Source organism: Salmo trutta, chromosome 31 (genome assembly GCF_901001165.1).
Source record: "Salmo trutta chromosome 31, fSalTru1.1, whole genome shotgun sequence".
In the NCBI taxonomy this organism is placed as follows: Eukaryota; Metazoa; Chordata; class Actinopteri; order Salmoniformes; family Salmonidae; genus Salmo; species Salmo trutta.
Genome location: NC_042987.1, coordinates 30,159,340 through 30,179,517, shown reverse-complemented (window position 1 = coordinate 30,179,517; position 20,178 = coordinate 30,159,340). Strand labels below are relative to the sequence as shown.

General features: G+C 45.5%; 1 protein-coding gene across 1 annotated transcript; it reads right to left on the bottom strand.

Moving 5' to 3' along the window:
- Window positions 1-371: 371 nt before the first annotated feature.
- On the bottom strand, window positions 372-19,654 carry LOC115169203 (uncharacterized). The gene is made up of 9 exons (XM_029724683.1): window positions 18,469-19,654; window positions 14,904-14,982; window positions 9,638-9,790; window positions 6,310-7,508; window positions 6,039-6,210; window positions 5,392-5,620; window positions 4,323-4,435; window positions 3,593-3,774; window positions 372-982 (listed from the first exon to the last, which is right to left on the bottom strand). The coding sequence occupies exons 1-9, from the start codon at window positions 19,652-19,654 to the stop codon at window positions 789-791; spliced, it is 3,507 nt and encodes a 1,168-aa protein (XP_029580543.1). The 3' UTR covers window positions 372-788.
- Between the last annotated feature and the right edge of the window lie 524 nt (window positions 19,655-20,178).

The following is a 20,178-nucleotide window of genomic DNA, read 5'->3' as shown; positions in this document are numbered from 1 at the left end:
AAATTCACCTTTCAGCAGGACAATAACCTAAACCACAAGGCCAACAATACACTTACCAAGTTGTTTACCAAGACAACAGTGAATGTTCCTGGGTGGCCTAGTTACAGTTTTGACTTAAATCTACTTGAAAATCTATGGCAAAATTTGAAAATGTCTAGCAACCAACTTGACAGAGCTTGAATAATTTTTAAAAGAATAATGTGCAAATATTGTACAATGCAGGTGTGCAAAGCTCTTAGAGACTTACACAGAAATATTCACAGCTGTAATCAATGCCAAAGGTGATTCTAACATATATTGACTCAGGGTTGTGAATGCTTTCGTAAATAAGATATTTCTGTATTTCAATTTCAATAAATTAGCAACATTTTCTAAAAACATGATTTCACTTTGTCATTATGGGGTATTGTGTGTAGATGGTTGAGAAAATAAAATCAATATAATCCATTTGGAATTTAGGCTGTAGCAACAACATGTGGAATAAGTCAAGAGGTATGAATACTTTCTGAAGGCACTGTAGATCATCTCACTTGCATCTTCAGTGCAACATTTTCTTCATAATTTGTTTTATCTGTTTTGATTCACAAACATTTGCCTGAATCTTCAAAGATTAGGCCTAATAATAGAAAAGGAGATGTATTGTGTCCTTCCTTTTGTTCTCCCTGAGTTAAAAAGGTCTCTTTATGCCTATTTCCATTCTCAAGTTTTCGTCATGACATCATCATGGCGCAGTATCCAGTGTGTTTTTTCATTGAAATGGATAATGGAATATTCTATTGTGGCGTTGCTCAGCGATGGTTCCGACGGTGCGGCAGGACACGGATAGAGGCAGTGCTGTCACGGGTCATGAGGCGTGTCACCAGATCCAGGGTCAGTCCAGCCACTGTCTCCCCGTTCACGTCCAGAATCTCATCCCCAACACCCAGGAGCCCAGAGTACAGGCCCTCCTCAGTACCGTCCCCTACCTGCTCCACGTACACACCTGAGACAAGAGAGAGGGGTGGGGGAAGGACCGAGAGGGAGATAGAAAGAGAGATGGGGAGGGAGGGAGGGCACAATAGGTAATGGTGCAAACACTAAGAATATGTCAATTTAAAATCATTAAATAGTATGTCATTACACACTCGGGTAAAATGCCCTCTAAAACACCCACCTAAAATCCCTGCCATTAGGTGTTTAATGAATATACGGTGCATTCGGAAAGTATTCAGACCCCTTGACTTTTTCCACATTTTGTTATGTTACAGCCTTATACTAAAATGGATCAAATCGTTTTTTTCCCTCATCAATCTACACACATTACCCCATAATGACAAAGCAAAAACAGGTTTTTAGACATTTTTGCTAATTAATATACAGTACCAGTCAAAAGTTTGAACACACCTACTCATTCAAGAGTTTTTCTTTATTTTTACTATTTTCTACATTGTAGAATAATAGTGAAGACATTAAAACTATGAAATAACACATATGGAATCAATCATTTAGTAACCAAAAAAGTGTTAAACAAATCTAAATATATTTTATATTTGAGATTCCCCAAAGTAGCCAACCTTTGCCTTGATTACTGCTTTGCACACGCTTGGCATTCTCTCAACCAGCTTCATGAGGTAGTCACCTGCAACTGTCTCTCATGAGGACCGCCACAGGAAAAGAAGACCCAGAGTTACCTCTGCTGCAGAGGATAAGTTCATTAGCGTTACCAGCCTCATAAATTGCAGCTCAAATAAATGCTTCACAGAGTTCAAGTAACAGACACATCTCAACATCAACTGTTCAGAGCAGACTGCGTGAATCAGGCATTCAAGGTCGAAATGCTGCAAAGAAACCACTACTAAAGGACACCAATATGAAGAAGAGACTTTCTTGGGCCAAGAAACATGAGCAATGGACATTAGAAATCTGTTTTTTGGTCTGATGAGTCCAAATTTGAGATTTTTGGTTCCAACCGCCGTGTCTTTGTAAGACGCAGAGTAGGTGAATGGATGATCTCCGTATGTGTGGTTCCCACCATGAAGCAAGGAGGAGGGGGTGTGATGGTGTGGGGGTGCTTTGCTGTTGACACTGTCTGTGATTTATTTAGAATTCAAGGCACACTTAACCAGCATGGCTACCACAGCATTCTGCAGCAATACGCCAACCTCAGGTTGGATGGGGAGCATCGTGGCACTGCTATTTTCAGGTCTCTCCAGAGATGTTCGATCGGGTTAAAGTCCGGGCTCTGGCTGCGCCACTCAAGGACATTCAGACACTTGTCCTGAAGCCTCTTCTGCGTTGTCTTGGCTGTGTGCTAGGATCGTTGTCTTGTTGGAAGGTGAACCGTCGCCCTAGTCTGAGGTCCTGAGCGCTCTGGTGCAGGTTTTCATCAAGGATCTCTCAGTACTTTGCTCCGGTCATCTTTCCCTCATTCCTGACTAATCTCCCAGTCCCTGCCACTGAAAACATCCCCACAGCATGATGCTGCCCCCACCATGGTTCACCGTAGGGATGGTGCCAGGTTTCCTCCAGACGTGACGCTTGGCATTCAGGCCAAAGAGTTCAATCTTGGTTTCATCAGACCAGAGAATCTTGTTCCTCATGGTCTGAGAGTCCTTTAGGTGCCTTTTGGCAAACTGCAAGTGGGCTGTTATGTGCCTTTTACTGAAGAGTGGCTTACATTGTTGTATGAGTGGCAGCATCATGCTGTGGGGATGTTTTCAGTGGCAGGGACTGGGAGATTAGTCAGGAATGAGGGAAAGATGACCGGAGCAAAGTACTGAGAGATCCTTGATGAAAACCTGCACCAGAGCGCTCAGGACCTCCTGGCCACTCTACCATAAAGGCCTGATTGGTAGAGTGCTGCAGAGATGGTTGTCCTTCTGGAAGGTTCTCCCATCTCCACAGAGTAACTCTGGAGCTCTGTCAGAGTGACCATTGGGTTCTTGTTCACCTCCCTGACAAAAGCCCTTCTCCCCGATTGCTCAGTTTGGCCGGGTGGCCAGCTCTAGAAAGAGTCTTGGTGGTTCCAAACTTCTTCCATTTAAAAATGATGGAGGCCACTGTGTTCCCTCGGGACCTTCAATGCTGCAGACATTTTTTGGTACCCTTCCCCAGATCTGTACCTCGACAGAATCCTGTCTTGGAGCTCTACGGACAATTCCTTGGTTTTTGCTCTGACATGCACTGTCAACTGTGGAACCTTACAATAGAAAGGTGTGTGCCTTTCCAAATCATATCCAATCAATTGAATTTACCACAGGTGGACTCCAATCAAGTTGTAGAAACATCTCAAGGATGATCAATGGAAACAGGATGTACCTGAGCTCAATTTCAAGTCTCATAGCAAAGGGTCTGAATACTTATGTAAATAAGGTATTTCTGTTATTTATTTTTTAATACATTTACAAAAATGGGTATTGTGTGTAGATTGATAAGGAACATTGTTGTATGTATGTAATTCATTTTAGAATAAGGCTGTAATGTAACAAAATGTCGAAAAAGTGAAGGAGTCTGAATACTTTCCGAATGCACTGTACACCCTCACATCCACAACAGTAAAATGTAGGCTACATCTAATGGAACCCAGTTATACAGTACTAGTGCTTTAATATACCTGTGACCGGTCGACCTTTGCCTCGTGAGATGACGAACCCAAAAGGGCCGTTAGGAGGTCTGGTGAGCTCCAACCAGAGGGTCCCATCAGGGAAGGCCTGGACGACCCTGCCCATTGGACCCATGGGACGCACCACCCGTGTGGCTAACACATCTTCCACGCTCAGGGCTCTCTGGATCATCCTGTAGAGATAGTATATAGACACATTTCAGTCAAATGTAGTGGAAAATTAGTGGCAGTTTGTCAGTTTCCTATTGGAAATGGGATCTTACAATAATCGAGCTATATTGTTTTTATATACGTAAGGCATTTTGCCAAGTAAAACATTGCTTAGTGTAAATACGGTCTAGATGACATCACTTCAAGAGCTTTTGGAAAGCTGCCTGGATTTGTAGTGTTGTGTCAATAAGGATTACATTATTCACGGTCCTAGTATTTATGTTCCTTATGGTGTCCTGAAATTTGTTGATTGGAATGACATTTCTGTTCCATGACAAAAAGAATTTACCGCTTGAACAATCGGAAAGTACAGAGTACTTTCAGTGCTGGTTGATTTAGAGCCTAGACACAATGAGAAATCTATTTTTTCCCTTCTCTCTCTGTGCGCACGCGCACGCGCACACACACACACACACACACACACACACACACACACACACACACACACACACACACACACACACACACACACACACACACACACACACACACACACACACACACAGAGTACCTGGGTGCCAGGCTGTTAGGCACGGACACCTCTCCCAGAATGGTAGAACGCTCCACTCTCCTCTCCAGACTCTGCACAGAGGAGGCTTTCCGAAGCTGGGCCAGTGGGGACACCTGGTGACAGAGAAGGACATTTGTGTTTATTAGGGACATTGCAACAGGTGTCATCATCTGTGCAGTTGATGTTGTCTCCTGAGTCCTGACATTCACAGACAGCGGCGGTGTCTGAATACCTTACTTTCCTTCTAAACAGTAAGGATTTTGTGGGTTTCAAAAATAGAAAATTCAATATGCTTTAAATATGCTTTAAATGCCAGGATGTCATACTCATTTTGGATTTTCATCTAGTAAAATTTGCTGCACACTGTTGAGGAAGAGAATCGTCTTTCGAGACCCACTTGTGTCTGACAACAGCTGATAACCAGAGAAGGTGAGGCGCTGTACCAAAATGAACGACTGGTGGGAATCAGTGCAATTGTGTAATTTAATACCTTTATTTAACGAGGCAAGTCAGTTAAGAACAAATTCATATTTTCAATGAGGGCCTAGAAACAGTGGGTTAACTGCCTTGTTCAGGGGCAGAACGTCAGATGTGTACCTTGTTAGCTCAGGGATTTGAACTTGCAACCTTGCGGTTACTGGCCCAACGCTCTAACCACTAGGCTACCTGCCACCCCAATAAAGGATAAAGGATGCATTCCCATTAAGATGAGCCTAGTACCCTGATATTAATTGCTTACTGCATTCGTTTTTACTAAACAGTATACGTTGTAATTTCTATGTAGTTAGATTAGTAGACATTATGCAGTAGTAGTAGGCAAGACAGATTTCAGGCACAGCCAGAGTCTCTTGTATTTTGAATGTCAGCAATGAAAATTGCATCTCAATATGAAAATGTTAAAGAATGGTGTAAAAGTAAAGTGGCATATGCATTTCTGTTCCTTGACAAATAAGTTAGTGAAAACATTTAACAGAACTGAATCGAACTGAATATAAATAAATGTAACTGAACTGAATTGAACTAGATTGAATAGAACTCGACTGAGCTGAAGTGAATAGCTGGTGCTTACTGAGTGCAGGGCCTGTAGTGAGGGGGTCCTCTGCAGGCGGGTGTTGGTGTGAGGGCTATGGGTGGGGCTGGGTGAGGCAGAGCTGGCCCGCGGCGCTGAGATGCTGAGCTGTTCCATGCTGCTGGAGCGCCCTCCCTTCACCAGCCTGCCCACACTGTGCAGCCCGATGGAGGAGAAGAACCGTCGCAGAGATAGCTTGGGTCTGCCGTCCCGCTCTGCCATAGACCTCCTACACAAGTCACCAACACATACAGACAGAGCAAAACATGTCAGTTGTACGTAAAAAAGCAGGCTGTAAGCGTGAACAGTGGTTTATGTTCGATTGAATCTGTCACCTAGGGATTACAACGCATAGTTCAATTCCTGCAAGATACATTACAGAAAAACTGTATGGTGCCAAATGTACTAATGCAATCTATCACAGAGTAGCTAACAGTTTTGCACTTATCCACCCCGTCAGAGTTAAAGCTCCCTCTGACAGAACAAACTGTGGAGCTTGAAGTTATGCTTCAGTACCAGGAGGAGGCAGTCTTGCCTCCCTGTCAGATAGATTAAGAATAACACACCATTTAAAGGAGCCAGAGCCACATTAAACATATATATGGGTCTGACTTGAATTTGGTGTCAGTGGTGGGATCCATACTGACCGAGCCCCCTCTTGGCCATCCTCCCACTGAGCCTCTGCCTTCAGGTGCTCCGCTCTCAATAACTCTGCCCTCAGGTCCTCTGCTCGGGACACGCCCAAGCAGCGCAGCGCAGGGCGGCACTCTGGAAGAGCCACCAGCAGATCTCGACACACGTCTCCGCTCAGCGCCAAACCTGGAAGACATTTTATGTGTGTAACTGAATGAAGCATTCAGTGAGCACATCACATCAAGTCTACAGTTCCTTCCAACACAATACATTCTATCTACTCACCAGCTCCATCTGCAGCAGTTTCACAGAGTTCCGCAGGGGGGAGGTCAGGGGTGATCCTGGCAGGGGAGTACCTGAGGGACGACGGTCGGATGCAGGGGACTAAGGCGGCGCTAGGCGGAGACCCTGACAGGGCAGAGATAGGACCCTCCCCATGATGCTCTGTGGTGATGAGGTCATGCTGTGGGCTTCCCCCTGCCCCCTCATCCAGGTTGATGAGGCGATACTGAACCGAGGGCAGGAGCTTTACCACACGCTGCCCACTCGCCCTGCTCTTGCAGCCTGACTTCAGAGCTGACTTAATGGGCAGTGGCGGGGTGGGGGCGTCACTATCCTTGGGGCTGCTGTTTCCGGAGGCTCCCACCAGAGGGCGGTCCAGAGCTACAGGACTGCCTAGAGCAAAGGTGACGGCTCGCCTGCACACGTTGACCCTGTTTCTGGGGTTGGAGTTCCGACGGTGGGCCCACGAGGCACCATAGGGGCCATGTCCCGAGCCGACCCGTTTCAGCCGGCTCTCTCCCTTCCTGCTGCGCCTCCTCAACTTCCCGAAACCGGAGGACCTCTCCCCCACTGCACCCCCGGCCCCGCCCTCTGTATCCTCTCCCAGAATCAGGACCTCGCCGAAGGTGACCCCTGCCGCTTTGGGGTGGATGCTGCTGGGCTGATCTGGTTGGGGGATCCCGTCTGATTGGGCTGGGGGGCCCCAGCGAGAGACCTTCCTGCCTTTATTCTCCTCCGCGTTGCCGGACTGGGGCGGAGCAGTCTCTGGTTCGGGCACTGGAGGATCCCTAAGAATGGATCCACAAGCTTCACATTTCCTTAACAGCACCACTACCTCCGTTACCTGGGTAGAAGCAGCGTTTGTGAAACCAACGTCCTCCAGTCTTGGAGTAAGGCCTGTAATGCTTATGCTAGTCTCCGCCTTCTTTTCCAGAGTGCCCTTGGATTTCTGTCCCGTGGCCCGCCCACGCTCCTTCACCCGATCCAGGTAGCGAGACTCTGCCTCCTTCTCTGATTCATCCTCAAACCGCACCCTCGTGGGTGAGTTACCATACCGACGATTATGCCCCCCAGGGGAGAGGTCTCTGCTTTGTGGGACCAGGAGTGGACCTGATGAGGGAGGGGCTGTCAGCTCTTCCTTGGGTTTCACAGCCACAGCCTTTTGGACAAGTCCTGAATCAATCCCAGACTGCTGCCTCCTGCTGGATAGAACAGGGAAACACACTAAACACTGTATATAATAATAATAATAATAATAACTTCATATTCTTACTCACAGCCTGTACATATTTTCATAGTCACAAATACAAGTACTTCTGCTGACACAAATGCATGAAAGTGTGTGTTTGAGTGTGTGTGTTCTCTCATGAGTGCCAGTATTCCTAATACCATTTGCTGTGAATGTATCCCACTGATATAAGAGGGGATTTCAGGAACAAAATACCCATTACAGAAACTGAAATATCATGGTGTGTGTCATCAACATGGTTACATAAGTTATACTATATAACACTCCCTGCATCTCTGTGGAACATCCAATCAGAAGCCAGAGTTATGATTCTGAAACGATCAGTCATTGGAAGTTACCTAATGTCACCTTTTTCAATCACACAGAAAGAAAAAGACAGAGAGAGAAATTAAGAACTGAAAGGAGAGAGAGATGTAGGAAAGGGTAGACACACTTATACAGAACTAAATATAAAGACAGACAGACAGACAGACAGACAGACAGACAGACAGACAGACAGACAGACAGACAGACAGACAGACAGACAGACAGACAGACAGACAGAGCATCAGGTAGTCAGACTAACAGACAGACAGACAGACAGACAGACAGACAGACAGACAGACAGACAGACAGACAGACAGACAGACAGACAGACAGACAGAGCATCAGGTAGTCAGACTAACAGACAGACAGACAGACAGACAGACAGACAGACAGACAGACAGAGCATCAGGTAGTCAGACTAACAGACAGACAGACAGACAGACAGACAGACAGACAGACAGACAGACAGACAGACAGACAGACAGACAGAGCATCAGGTAGTCAGACTAACAGACAGGCAGACAGACAGACAGAGCATCAGGTAGTCAGACTAACAGACAGACAGACAGACAGAGCATCAGGTAGTCAGACTAACAGACACACAGAGCATCAGGTAGTCAGACTAACAGACAGGCAGACAGAGCATCAGGTAGTCAGACTAACAGACAGACAGAGAGCATCAGGTAGTCAGACTAACAGACAGGCAGACAGAGCATTGGGTAGTCAGACTAACAGACAGACAGACAGACAGACAGAGCATCGGGTAGTCAGACTAACAGACAGACAGACACACAGAGCATCAGGTAGTCAGACTAACAGACAGACAGACAGACAGACAGACAGACAGACAGACAGACAGACAGACAGACAGACAGACAGACAGACAGACAGACAGACAGACAGACAGACAATCAGGTAGTCAGACTAATAGGGGGGAGATCAGGTAGTCAGACTAATAGGGGGGAGATCAGGTAGTCAGACTAATAGGGGGGAGATCAGGTAGTCAGACTAATAGGGGGGAGATCAGGTAGTCAGACTAATAGGGGGGAGATCAGGTAGTCAGACTAATAGGGGGAGATCAGGTAGTCAGACTAATAGGGGGAGATCAGGTAGTCAGACTAATAGGGGGAGATCAGGTAGTCAGACTAATAGGGGGGAGATCAGGTAGTCAGACTAATAGGGGGGAGATCAGGTAGTCAGACTAATAGGGGGGAGATCAGGTAGTCAGACTAATAGGGGGGAGATCAGGTAGTCAGACTAATAGGGGGGAGATCAGGTAGTCAGACTAATAGGGGGGAGATCAGGTAGTCAGACTAATAGGGGGGAGATCAGGTAGTCAGACTAATAGGGGGGAGATCAGGTAGTCAGACTAATAGGGGGGAGATCAGGTAGTCAGACTGATAGGGGGGAGATCAGGTAGTCAGACTAATAGGGGGGAGATCAGGTAGTCAGACTGATAGGGGGAGATCAGGTAGTCAGACTAATAGGGGGAGATCAGGTAGTCAGACTAATAGGGGGGAGATCAGGTAGTCAGACTAATAGGGGGGAGATCAGGTAGTCAGACTAATAGGGGGGAGATCAGGTAGTCAGACTAATAGGGGGGAGATCAGGTAGTCAGACTAATAGGGGGAGATCAGGTAGTCAGACTAATAGGGGGGGATATCAGGTAGTCAGACTAATAGGGGGGAGATCAGGTAGTCAGACTAATAGGGGGGAGATCAGGTAGTCAGACTAATAGGGGGGAGATCAACAGAGTTGCAGACACAGCTGACTTACGGGTTGTATCTCTGGGCAGAATGGGAGCGGCGGGTTTGAGGGCGTTCCCCTTTGGCGTGATTGAAGCGAGCTTTTAACCGAGCCCTCTCCAGCAGGAGCATGGCCTGCTCATGTCTGGGGCTCAGAGGAAGTTCCTCAGGGTTGAAGTGTGAGCTGTCAATCACACAGAGACAGAGGGTGAATTGGAGAGGGAGACATAGAAATAGGGAAGGTGATAGAAATGTCGTACCAATTCTCGACAGAAGAGGGCGTAATCACCCTGCGGGATCGTTTGTTGGGAGGATTTGGGATCAGGGTGGTCTTTGAGCTGGCGATTGAAGGGGCTACATGTTTGTTTATTTATTGTAGATATGGAAAAATAGCACACCTTTTAACTTTGTAAGGTGCGTCTTCTGTGACAGCATGGACAGCACCATTGGGGGCTATCTCCATTTTAAAATACTCAATGTGTTATTATTATACTTCTATGAGTGTATTAGCAGTTCATAAATAAACTTAAAAGGTCCACCACCTACTGTGGTGGAGTGTGTATTGTCTGAACAGGTATAAAGCTGCTGACCTAGATGGAATTCTGTGATTCTTTGTTAACCCATAGGAAGTCCCACCCAGTTGACTACTTCAAAATGGTGAAAGCCCTCAATGGTGCTGCCCTTGCTGGGTGCTGCCCATGCTAAAGCAGGCTTTGGTCCATGTGCGCCCTCTATCTACCTCTATGATATTGATCCTTCACCATTGAAGAAAGAAGTTCTTCTACCCTTTACTAAATCCTTGCCGTACACAATTGGTGGTAGCAGTGGGATCCGAACCCAAACGATTGAAATGACTGGAGGGGGAAAAAAGATGGGGGGGTTGAGGTTGGGGGCAACCAGACAGTAGTCCAATATTGCTGTACTATCCATGGCTTGCTGAATTAAACGTCTCTTAGCATATTGCTGATGTGATTAACGAGGTTCATAATAATTTTTCAGGTCTACAGATAAGGTCAAAGTCCTCATTTTGTGTAGCCCTGAAATCAATTGAAACATATTTTGTCTTGAATCATTTGCCTGCACCCCACATCTAGCCTCATAATAACCAGACCAATTACCTCTGCACTATTTCACTTGTAGAGAACATCCATGTAAACTTGCGAGATCAGGTGGTTTGTGAAGCTACCACACATCTGGTGCCTTCAGTTGTACTGAGCTGATCCTGCACAGTTACATATCCAGAGAACATTATATGCCCTACGGATAGAGTTAAAGAGAATGGAGCTCTGAACGTCAGTCTTCTACGCTAAGCCTTCTTATGTAATATGCGATTGGACTGGGGCGTGGTGGCGAGGTTAGCCTCCGTCTTGTACTTCATCCCCTGTATTCCAGTTGATCCTATGCTCTATGTGCTTTAGTGGCCAAAATAGTATGATACGCCTGTGGATTATCCCTGTCACCAACACACTCATCCATTCCTGTATGTACGGAGAATGGAGGAAGATTTTGTGTACGCATCCAGCTTAGTTTTGTAATGCTCGTATTTATTATTTATAAAGAAGTTCACTTTATTGGTCAATTGCACACAAGGTCCAATTGAAATTTGACTTCCACTTTTAACCCAACCCCTCCAAAAGACACACATATTTACAGTTGAAGTGGGAAGTTTACATAAACTTTGGTTGGAGTCATTAAAACTTGTTTTCAACCACTCCACAAATTTCTTGTTAACAAACTATAGTTTTGGCAAGTCAGTTAGGACATCTACTTTGTGCATGACAGAACAGATTTTTCCAACAATTGTTTACAGATAGATTATTTCACTTATAATTCACTGTATCACAATTCCAGTGTGTCAGAAGTTTACATACATTAAGTTGACTGTGCCCTTAAACAGCTTGTAAAATTCCAGAAAATGATGTCATGGTTTTAGAAGCTTCTGACAGGCTAATTGACATCCTTTGAGTCAATTGGATGTGTACCTGTGGATGTATTTCAAGGCCTACCTTCAAACGCAGTGCCTCTTTACTTGATATCATGGGGAAATCAAAATAAATCAGCCAAGACCTCAGAAAAAAAATTGGTGACCTCCACAAGTCTCAAATCAAACCAAAGTTTATTTGTCACGTGCGCCGAATACAACAGGTGTAGACCTTACAGTGAAATGCTTACTTACAGGCTCTAACCAATAGTGCAAAAAGGTATTAGGTGAACAATAGGTAGGTAAAGAAATAAAAACAACAGTAAAAAGACAGGCTACAGTAGCGAGGCTATAAAAATAGCGAGGCTACATACAGACACCGGTTAGTCAGGCTGATTGAGGTAGTATGTACATGTATATATGGTTAAAGTGACTATGCATATATGATGAACAGAGAGTAGCAGTAGTGTAAAAGAGGGGTTGGCGGGTGGGACACAAAGCAGATAGCCCGGTTAGCCAATGTGCGGGAGCAGTGGTTGGTCGGCCCAATTGATGTAGTATGTACATGAGTGTATAGTTATAGTGACTATGCATATATGATAAACAGAGAGTAGTAGCAGCGTTAAAAGAGGGGTTGGGGGGGCACACAATGCAAATAGTCTGGGTAGCCATTTGATTATCTGTTCAGGAGTCTTATGGTTTTGGGGTGAAAACTGTTGAGAAGCCTTTTTGTCCTACACTTGGCACTCCGGTACCGCTTGCCGTGCGGTAGTAGAGAGAACAGTCTATGACTGGGGTGGCTGGGGTCTTTGATAATTTTTAGGGCCTTCCTCTGACACCGCCTGGTGTAGAGGTCCTGGATGGCAGGCAGCTTAGCCCCAGTAATGTACTGGGCCGTACGCACTACCCTTTGTAGTGCCTTGCGGTCAGAGGCCGAGTAATTGCCGTACCAGGCAGTGATGCAACCGGTCAGGATGCTCTCGATGTTGCAGCTGTAGAACCTTTTGAGGATCTCAGGACCCATGCCAAATCTTTTTAGTTTCCTGAGGGGGAATAGGCTTTGTCGTGCCCTCTTCACGACTGTCTTGGTGTGTTTGGACCATTCTAGTTTGCTATTGATGTGGACACCAAGGTACTTGAAGCTCTCAACCTGCTCCACTACAGCCCCGTCGATGAGAATGGGGGAGTGGTCGGTCCTCCTTTTCCTGTAGTCCACAATCATCTCCTTAGTCTTGGTTATGTTGAGGGATAGGTTGTTATTCTGGCACCACCCGGCCAGGTCTCTGACCTCCTCCCTATAGGCTGTCTCGTCGTTGTCGGTGATCAGGCCTACCACTGTTGTGTCGTCTGCAAACTTAATGATGGTGTTGGAGTCGTGCATGGCCATGCAGTCGTGGGTGAACAGGGAGTACAGGAGGGGACTGAGCACGCACCCCTGGGGAGCTCCAGTGTTGAGGATCAGCGTGGCAGATGTGTTGCTACCTACCCTCACCGCCTGGGGGCGGCCCGTCAGGAAGTCCAGGATCCAGTTGCAGAGGGAGGTGTTTAGTCCCAGGATCCTTAGCTTTGTGATGAGCTTTGAGGGTACTCTGTTGTTGAACGCTGAGCTGTAGTCAATGAATAGCATTCTCACATAAGTGTTCCTTTTGTCCAGGTGGGAAAGGGAAGTGTGGAGTGCAATAGAGATTGCATCATCTGTGGATTTGGTTGGGCGCCCGTAAAACTGCTGCCACATCTCCTTGGGAGCAATTTCCAAACGCCTGAAGGTACTACGTTCATTTGTACAAACAATAGTACGCAAGTATAAACACCATGGGACCACGCAGCCATCACACGGCTCAGGAAGGAGAAACATTCACTCTCCTAGAGATGAACGTACTTTGGTGCGAAAAGTGCAAATCAATCCCAGAACAACAGCAAAGGACCTTGTGAAGATGCTGGAGGAAACAGGTACAAAAGTATCTATATCCACAGTAAAACGAGTCCTATACCGACATAACCTAAAAGGTCGCTCAGCAAGGAAGAAGACACTGCTCCAAATCCACCGTAAAAAAGCTAGACTACGGTTTGCAACTGCACATGGGGACAAAGATTGTAACTTTTGGAGAAATGTCCTCTGGTCTGATGAAACAAAAATGGAACTGTTTGGCCATAACGACCATCATTATGTTTGGAGGAAAAAGGGGGAGGCTTGCAAGCCGAAGAACACCATCCCAACCACTTTGCACAGGGGTGGCAGCATCATGTTGTGGGGTGCTTTGCTGCAGGAGGGACTGGTGCACTTCATAAAATAGATGGCATCAAGAGGATGAAAAATTATGTGGATATATTGAAGAAACATCTCAAGACATCAGTCAGGAAGTTTAAGCTTGTTCACAAATGGGTCTTCCCAATAGACAATGACCCCAAGCATACTTCCAAAGTCGTGGCAAAATGGCTTAATAAGGACAACAAAGTCAAGGTATTGGAGTAGCCATCACAAAGCACTGACCTCAATCCCATAGAAAATTTGTGGGCAGAACTGAAAAAGCATGTTCGAGCAAGGAGGCCTACAAACCTGACTCAGTTACTCCAGCTCTGTCAGGAGGAATGAGCCAAAATTAACCCAACTTATTGTGGGAAGCTTGTGGAAGGCTACCTGAAACGTTTGACCCAAGTTAAACAATTTAAAGGCAATGCTACCAAATACTAATTGAGTGTATGTCAACTTCTGACCCACTGGGAATGTGATGAAAGAAATAGAAGCTGAAATAAATCATTCTCTCTACTATTATTCTGACATTTCACATTCTTAAAATAAAGTGGTGATCCTAACTGACCTAAGACAGGGAATTTTTACCAGGATTAAATGTCAGGAATTGTGAAAAAATGAGTTCAAATGTATTTGGCTAAGGTGTATGTAAACTTCCGACTTCAACTGTACATATACAGGTTTTGGATAGGTGCGGGGGGCTGTCACACTGGACACCCGGGGAGCTGTTGTTGTTGGGGGTTAAGTGCCTTGTTCAAGGGCACAATGGCAAACAATGGCATCTTGGATTTGATTTGTTGCCAGCTCACTTCCTGACAGATTTTTCCAGCAAGGAGCCGGATTTGAAATGGCAACCCTCTGGTTGATGGCCCGCCTCTCTAACCACTAAACTACCTATCCTCTACTTCCAGTTTCATGGGAGAGGTGTGATCTGATGTTATACACTATATTAACATCTTTACGTAGCTTATGTTTCAATCTGCAAAACAAATTGGACAGGATAGTTGACTGCTTTACATTCAAAGAATATTTAGGGGGCAAAAACTATCCCTAAAAAAGGTGGTTCCTCACCTCACACAATTACCACTTTTCTATGTAGACAGACACTAGTGTGATATTCCTTACCCGGGAAGTTCAAGCAGCTCCTGTTGTGGAATGGTTAAATCCCACTCATTTTTCCAGGAGGCAGATGCATCTGGAGACACTGAAAACAGAACTTTACCCATTAAAATAAAGCTTTCCAAACCTAGTTCCATGCAATGCAAATGGACCCTCACGCATCACTTGCTACAAATCCAAAGGAACAGTTCGACAAGCTGAGTATTACACAATGCTATTACATTCTTATACAAAACCAATTTCAATTCACATGGTTGAAGTTTAGGGTGGAGATGCTTCAAATACATTTTATGGCAGGATATGTTGCTCACAGTTAAGCTGTAATGCAAATATAGCAGCAGAAGTGCATTGTTAAAGCATGTATGCAGGTACAAAACTGCCAAGGGCTTTACTCAACCATAAAGGTTTCCATAAGCCCCACATCACATCAAAACCATGGACCGTCCCCAAGTTCATCTCTGATCCTCCTAATGCCTGTCAGATTCATGGGCCTTACATAAACGCCATAACGGCAGGAACAGAGAGGTATTAAAACATTATCATCTGATCATGCCCTGCACTCAGTGCACTGCACTGTAAAAAAAAAATACTGTGGATCAACTGAAAAAAAATGGACTTCAACTGGTTACAAGTAAATGAGTTAGGCTTTCTCAAATGAAAAATACTACATTTGTTGAAACCAAATATATGATTCAATGCCAACTTTTTTATTTGATTTTTACCTAACATATATTTCAAGTTGCAACCTATTTATTTCAACACTTAACTTACTTTCCCCCTTTGGTTAAACCTAAAAAATAACAAATACAAACTAATATTTAATGTAAATACAACCCATGTTTTCACCTTGTTCCAAGTTCCCTTTTTAATTTGGAATTACCCAAAGGTATTCAATTGGGTTACAATCATCAAACAGGCAAAGAGTTAATACAGGACTAAGATCAAATCCTATTACACCAGGTCTGACGCTCTTCAGATGTGGCAGGACTTTTAAAACTATCACGTATTACAAATGGAAACCCAGCCAGGATCTGCCCATTGAAACGAGCCTACCAGACAAGCTAAATGCCTTCTATGCTCGCTTCGAGAGAATGCACTCAGAGAATGCGCTGACCAGACGGCACTGACATTTTCAACCTCTCCCTGATACAGTCTGACCCAGTCATGTTTCAAGCAGACCACCATAGTCCCTGTGCCCAAGAACACCAAGGTAACCTGTCTAAATTACTACCGCCCAGTAGCACTCACATCTGTAGGCATGGAATGTTTAAAAGGCTCGTCATGGCTCACATTAACACCATCATCCCAGAAACCCTGGACCCACTATAATTCGCATACCACCCCAACAGATCCACAGATGACGCAATCTCTATTGCACTCCACACTGCTCTTTCCCAACTGGACAAAAGTAACACCTATGTGAGAATGCTGTTCATAGACTACAGCTCAGCATTCAACACCATAGTGCCCACCAAGCTCATCACTAGGCTAAGGTCCCTGGGACTGATCACCTCCCTCTGTAACTGGACTTCCTGACAGGCCGCCACCAGGTGGTGAGGGTAGGCAACAACACATCGGCCACGATGGCCCTCAACATAGAGGCCCCTCAGGGAAGCGTGCTTAGTCTCCTCCTGCACTCCCTGTTCACCCACGACTGCTTGGCCAAGCCCGACTCCAACCCCATCATCAAGTTTGCCGATGACACAACGGTGGTGGGCCTGATCACCAACAACGACGAAACAGCCTATAGGAAGGAGGTCACAGACCTGGTGGTGCCATTACAACAACCTCTCCCTCAATGTGGGCAAAAGCTTCAAGTTCCTCTGTGTCCACATTGCTAAGGACCTATCATGGTCCAAATGGACCACACAGTTGTGAAGAGGACACGACAATGCCTCTTCCCCCTCAGGAGGCTGAAAAGATTTGGCATGGGCCCTCAGATCTTCAAAAGGTTCTGCAGCTGCACAATTGAGAGCATCTTGACTGGCTGCATCCCCACATGGCATGGTAACTGCTCAGCATCCGACAGCAAGGCGCTACAGGGGGTACTTACAATGACACTCCAACACATACACACACCCTGCTGCTACTGTCCATTATCTATCCTGTTGCCTAGTCACTTTACCCCTACCTATATGTACATATCTACCTCAATTTCCTCCTACCCCTGCACATCAACTCGGTCCTTGTACCCATGTATATAGCCAAGCTATCATTGCTCATTGTGTATTTATTCTTTGTGTAACTTTTAATTACATGTTTATTATATTTTTTATAGTATTCTACATTGTTGGGAAGGGCCCGTAAGCATTTCACTGTTAGTCTACACCTGTTGTTAACGAAGCATGTGACAATAAAAACTTGATTTGAAGCAATCAAAATCAATTTCTTGTAAATCAAGAAATTAAGTTGGTTCAATAACTTTAAATAATGTTTCCAAACCTATTCTTTTCACAAGACACCCATATTTAGTAGCCTCAGTCAAGAATTGTCTACCTTAACATAGAAACCTTATCTGGCTCTTTAGTATCAGATGTACTATGCAAGTATCATTACAAATGCAGGCAAATACACATTTTAGTTTGAATAAGGAATACTATAGACCACATTAACTGGAATGACTTTCACTCTCACGGGTGGGCGAAAATAACAAACTGAAAGCCTCGCCCCCAATATGCCATGCCTCCAACTCTTCTGATAGGCTGCTGCTGCTAAATTGCTCCCCACCACTATTCAATGAGAAAGGGCATGAGGTGTTGAAAGAAATTTAGAAGCTTTTACTCAATTCAAAAAATCACATTGAGCTGTCAAATTTGTAATTTGATTTCAGTCAAATTGAATAGAATAGGTAGAACTAGCCAAAGTGTAACACACACACACACACACAGCGCTAAAAATAGCTACACAACACCAGCACATCTGTTCCCCTAAGTGCTCCTGATGGTGGGAGGTGCTGACAGAAATAGAATGCATAGCTCTGAATCTGTATCTCATGGTCAATTTACAGTAATTCATCTGACACATGATCACAGTTGTAAGCACACATTGATATGCTTTATAATTCCTGGATTTAACTAATCAATTACGCCTGGTTTGCATACAAAACAATTGTTATTTAATTGAAAAGGAGGTGCATGTGAAACGTGCAACTAAGCCCTCCTCCCCAACCCTATCATGATTGAGCAAATGATTTGTGTTCCAAACCGTGATTTGTTTACCTCCCATACTCTTGATGGACACTTTGTCCCACAGCACATGTTCTACCATGTTATTAAACATGAGAGGCCCAGAATGGGATACTTTGGCTGCATTTACACAGGCAGCCCAATTCAGATTTTTTTTCTCACTAATTGGTCTTTTGACCAACAAGATCAGATCTGAAAAACATTCTGATGTGAAAAGATCTGATTTGTCAAAAGACCAATTAGTGGAAAAAAAATATTGGTCTGCATGTGTAAATGCAGCCATGGTAAATATGATTATGTTTTTATTGAATTTACCTCTCGAAGTACCCGGACTCGTTTTACAACAAGGTGTACCAAGATGTATTTTCTAAACTGGAACTTCATACCATCTCTCTTGTCTATCTGGTCAACACAGAGGTACGGGATGTCCACGCCGCCTTTCTCCTCTCCTCTCTTGGTGTTCCTTCGTCTGTTCACTGACCGCCCTCTGGCTCTCTGGTTGGCCTCCACTGTATCCCCCAGCGAAAGCATCCCTTCCTGCGAGCACACACTTTCCCAGCTCTCTGCCCTCCGCAGCCCCCCCATGGGATCCATAGGCTCCTTCGCTTCTTTCTTATCACATCTCTCCAGGTAGCAGTCCAGGCTGTCCGAACGCAGCATGTTCCAACACCCTTCACTCTCGTCCCTGTCCTCGTCTACAGAATCCACAGAAGCCAGTCTTGACTTACTCTGGGGCCCTGAGAGGGTGGCATTCGCAGGGGGTTCGTCCTTCAGACGTACAAATGACGAGAGTATAGGCATCGTAGTCTGAGTGCCCACAGTAGACTGAGTGCTCACCCTATTCAGAATCAGAGTCTCTGGGCGTGCTACCCTCCAGAAGCCTTTAGGAGGTGCCCAGTGTCTGTGAGAGGAGGAAGAAGAGTTGAAGGAGGATGCAGGAGCGGGCTTTGAAGAAGGAGGGGGGTCCTCCTTGGTTGCGCCGGTGCTGTCTGACTGGATGTTCTCCAAGCTGGCCCCCTCCCCCAAACCGCGAAGCTGCCCCGGCACACTCCCAGCCAGGCCTCCCCTCTCCGCCTTCTCTGCCCCCTTCCCCATGGCACCCCAGCTCTCCTTCTCCCTCTGTGGTTCAGTCGGGTCGGTGTGGAGCTGTACCCTGGCCACCACCTCTTCCTCTACCTCGTCTTCACTACTGCTGGACCTCCACCTCTGGTCAAAGTGCCGGAAGGGCACAGGCGGTGGCACCTCCCCCTTGCTGCGGCCCTTCTGCTTGGGCAGGGCCTGAAATGAGACAGGTCCCTCTTCCTGGAGCTCTGAGGCCATATTGTCCTCCCTCACCCTCTCCCTCTTTCTCTCTTTCCCTCCAGTTCTCTGGGAGAGATTATTCACCTTGGACTGCAGGGAATAGACGGCAGAACCTGGAGGAGGGAGGGGGGGAGGGGAAAGCGAGGGAGAGAGTGTGCTGGGCTTGGGGACAAGACTCAGGATGAGGCCCCGGTCATCAGAGGCTCTTGACCGAGGCGGAGAGCTGGCAGGAGCCAATGTTTGTGTGATATGGACCTCTTCCTCCTCCATTGGCTGGCAAGGCAAAGAGGAAAAGTCTGATTGGAACCTAATGAGGAAAAGGGATCATTGTTTGTTGCCTCTGGTAAAATAGTCTCACTAGGCCTAGGATACCTAAAGTAATGGATTCAAATCACTTTGTACTCTTTATCCAATGATTACTGCGTAGGATAATCCTTTGGAATGGAAATAGGCCACCAGTGCATGAGAAGCCTGTGTGTGGCTGGCATGTTCTGACAATATAAAACTGTTGTTGTCATCAAAGACATTTGATGAAGAGGTTATAGAAAAGAAAATAGGGATTTGGCTACATGTAATTTTATTCTAATAGGCCTACTGAAATCGTTTTCTTTATAATCAGTTGCAGAATGATTAGGCACTGGATTTGTCCAGTTCTGTTACGTGTTAATAGAATTAAGTAAAAGGACAAGAATTATCTATTACTAAGCACCCAACTGTAGGCTATCATCACACATGGATGAATTACCTATTTGACTTTGAAAGAATTCCCCTGACATTTCAATTGAACCAAACAG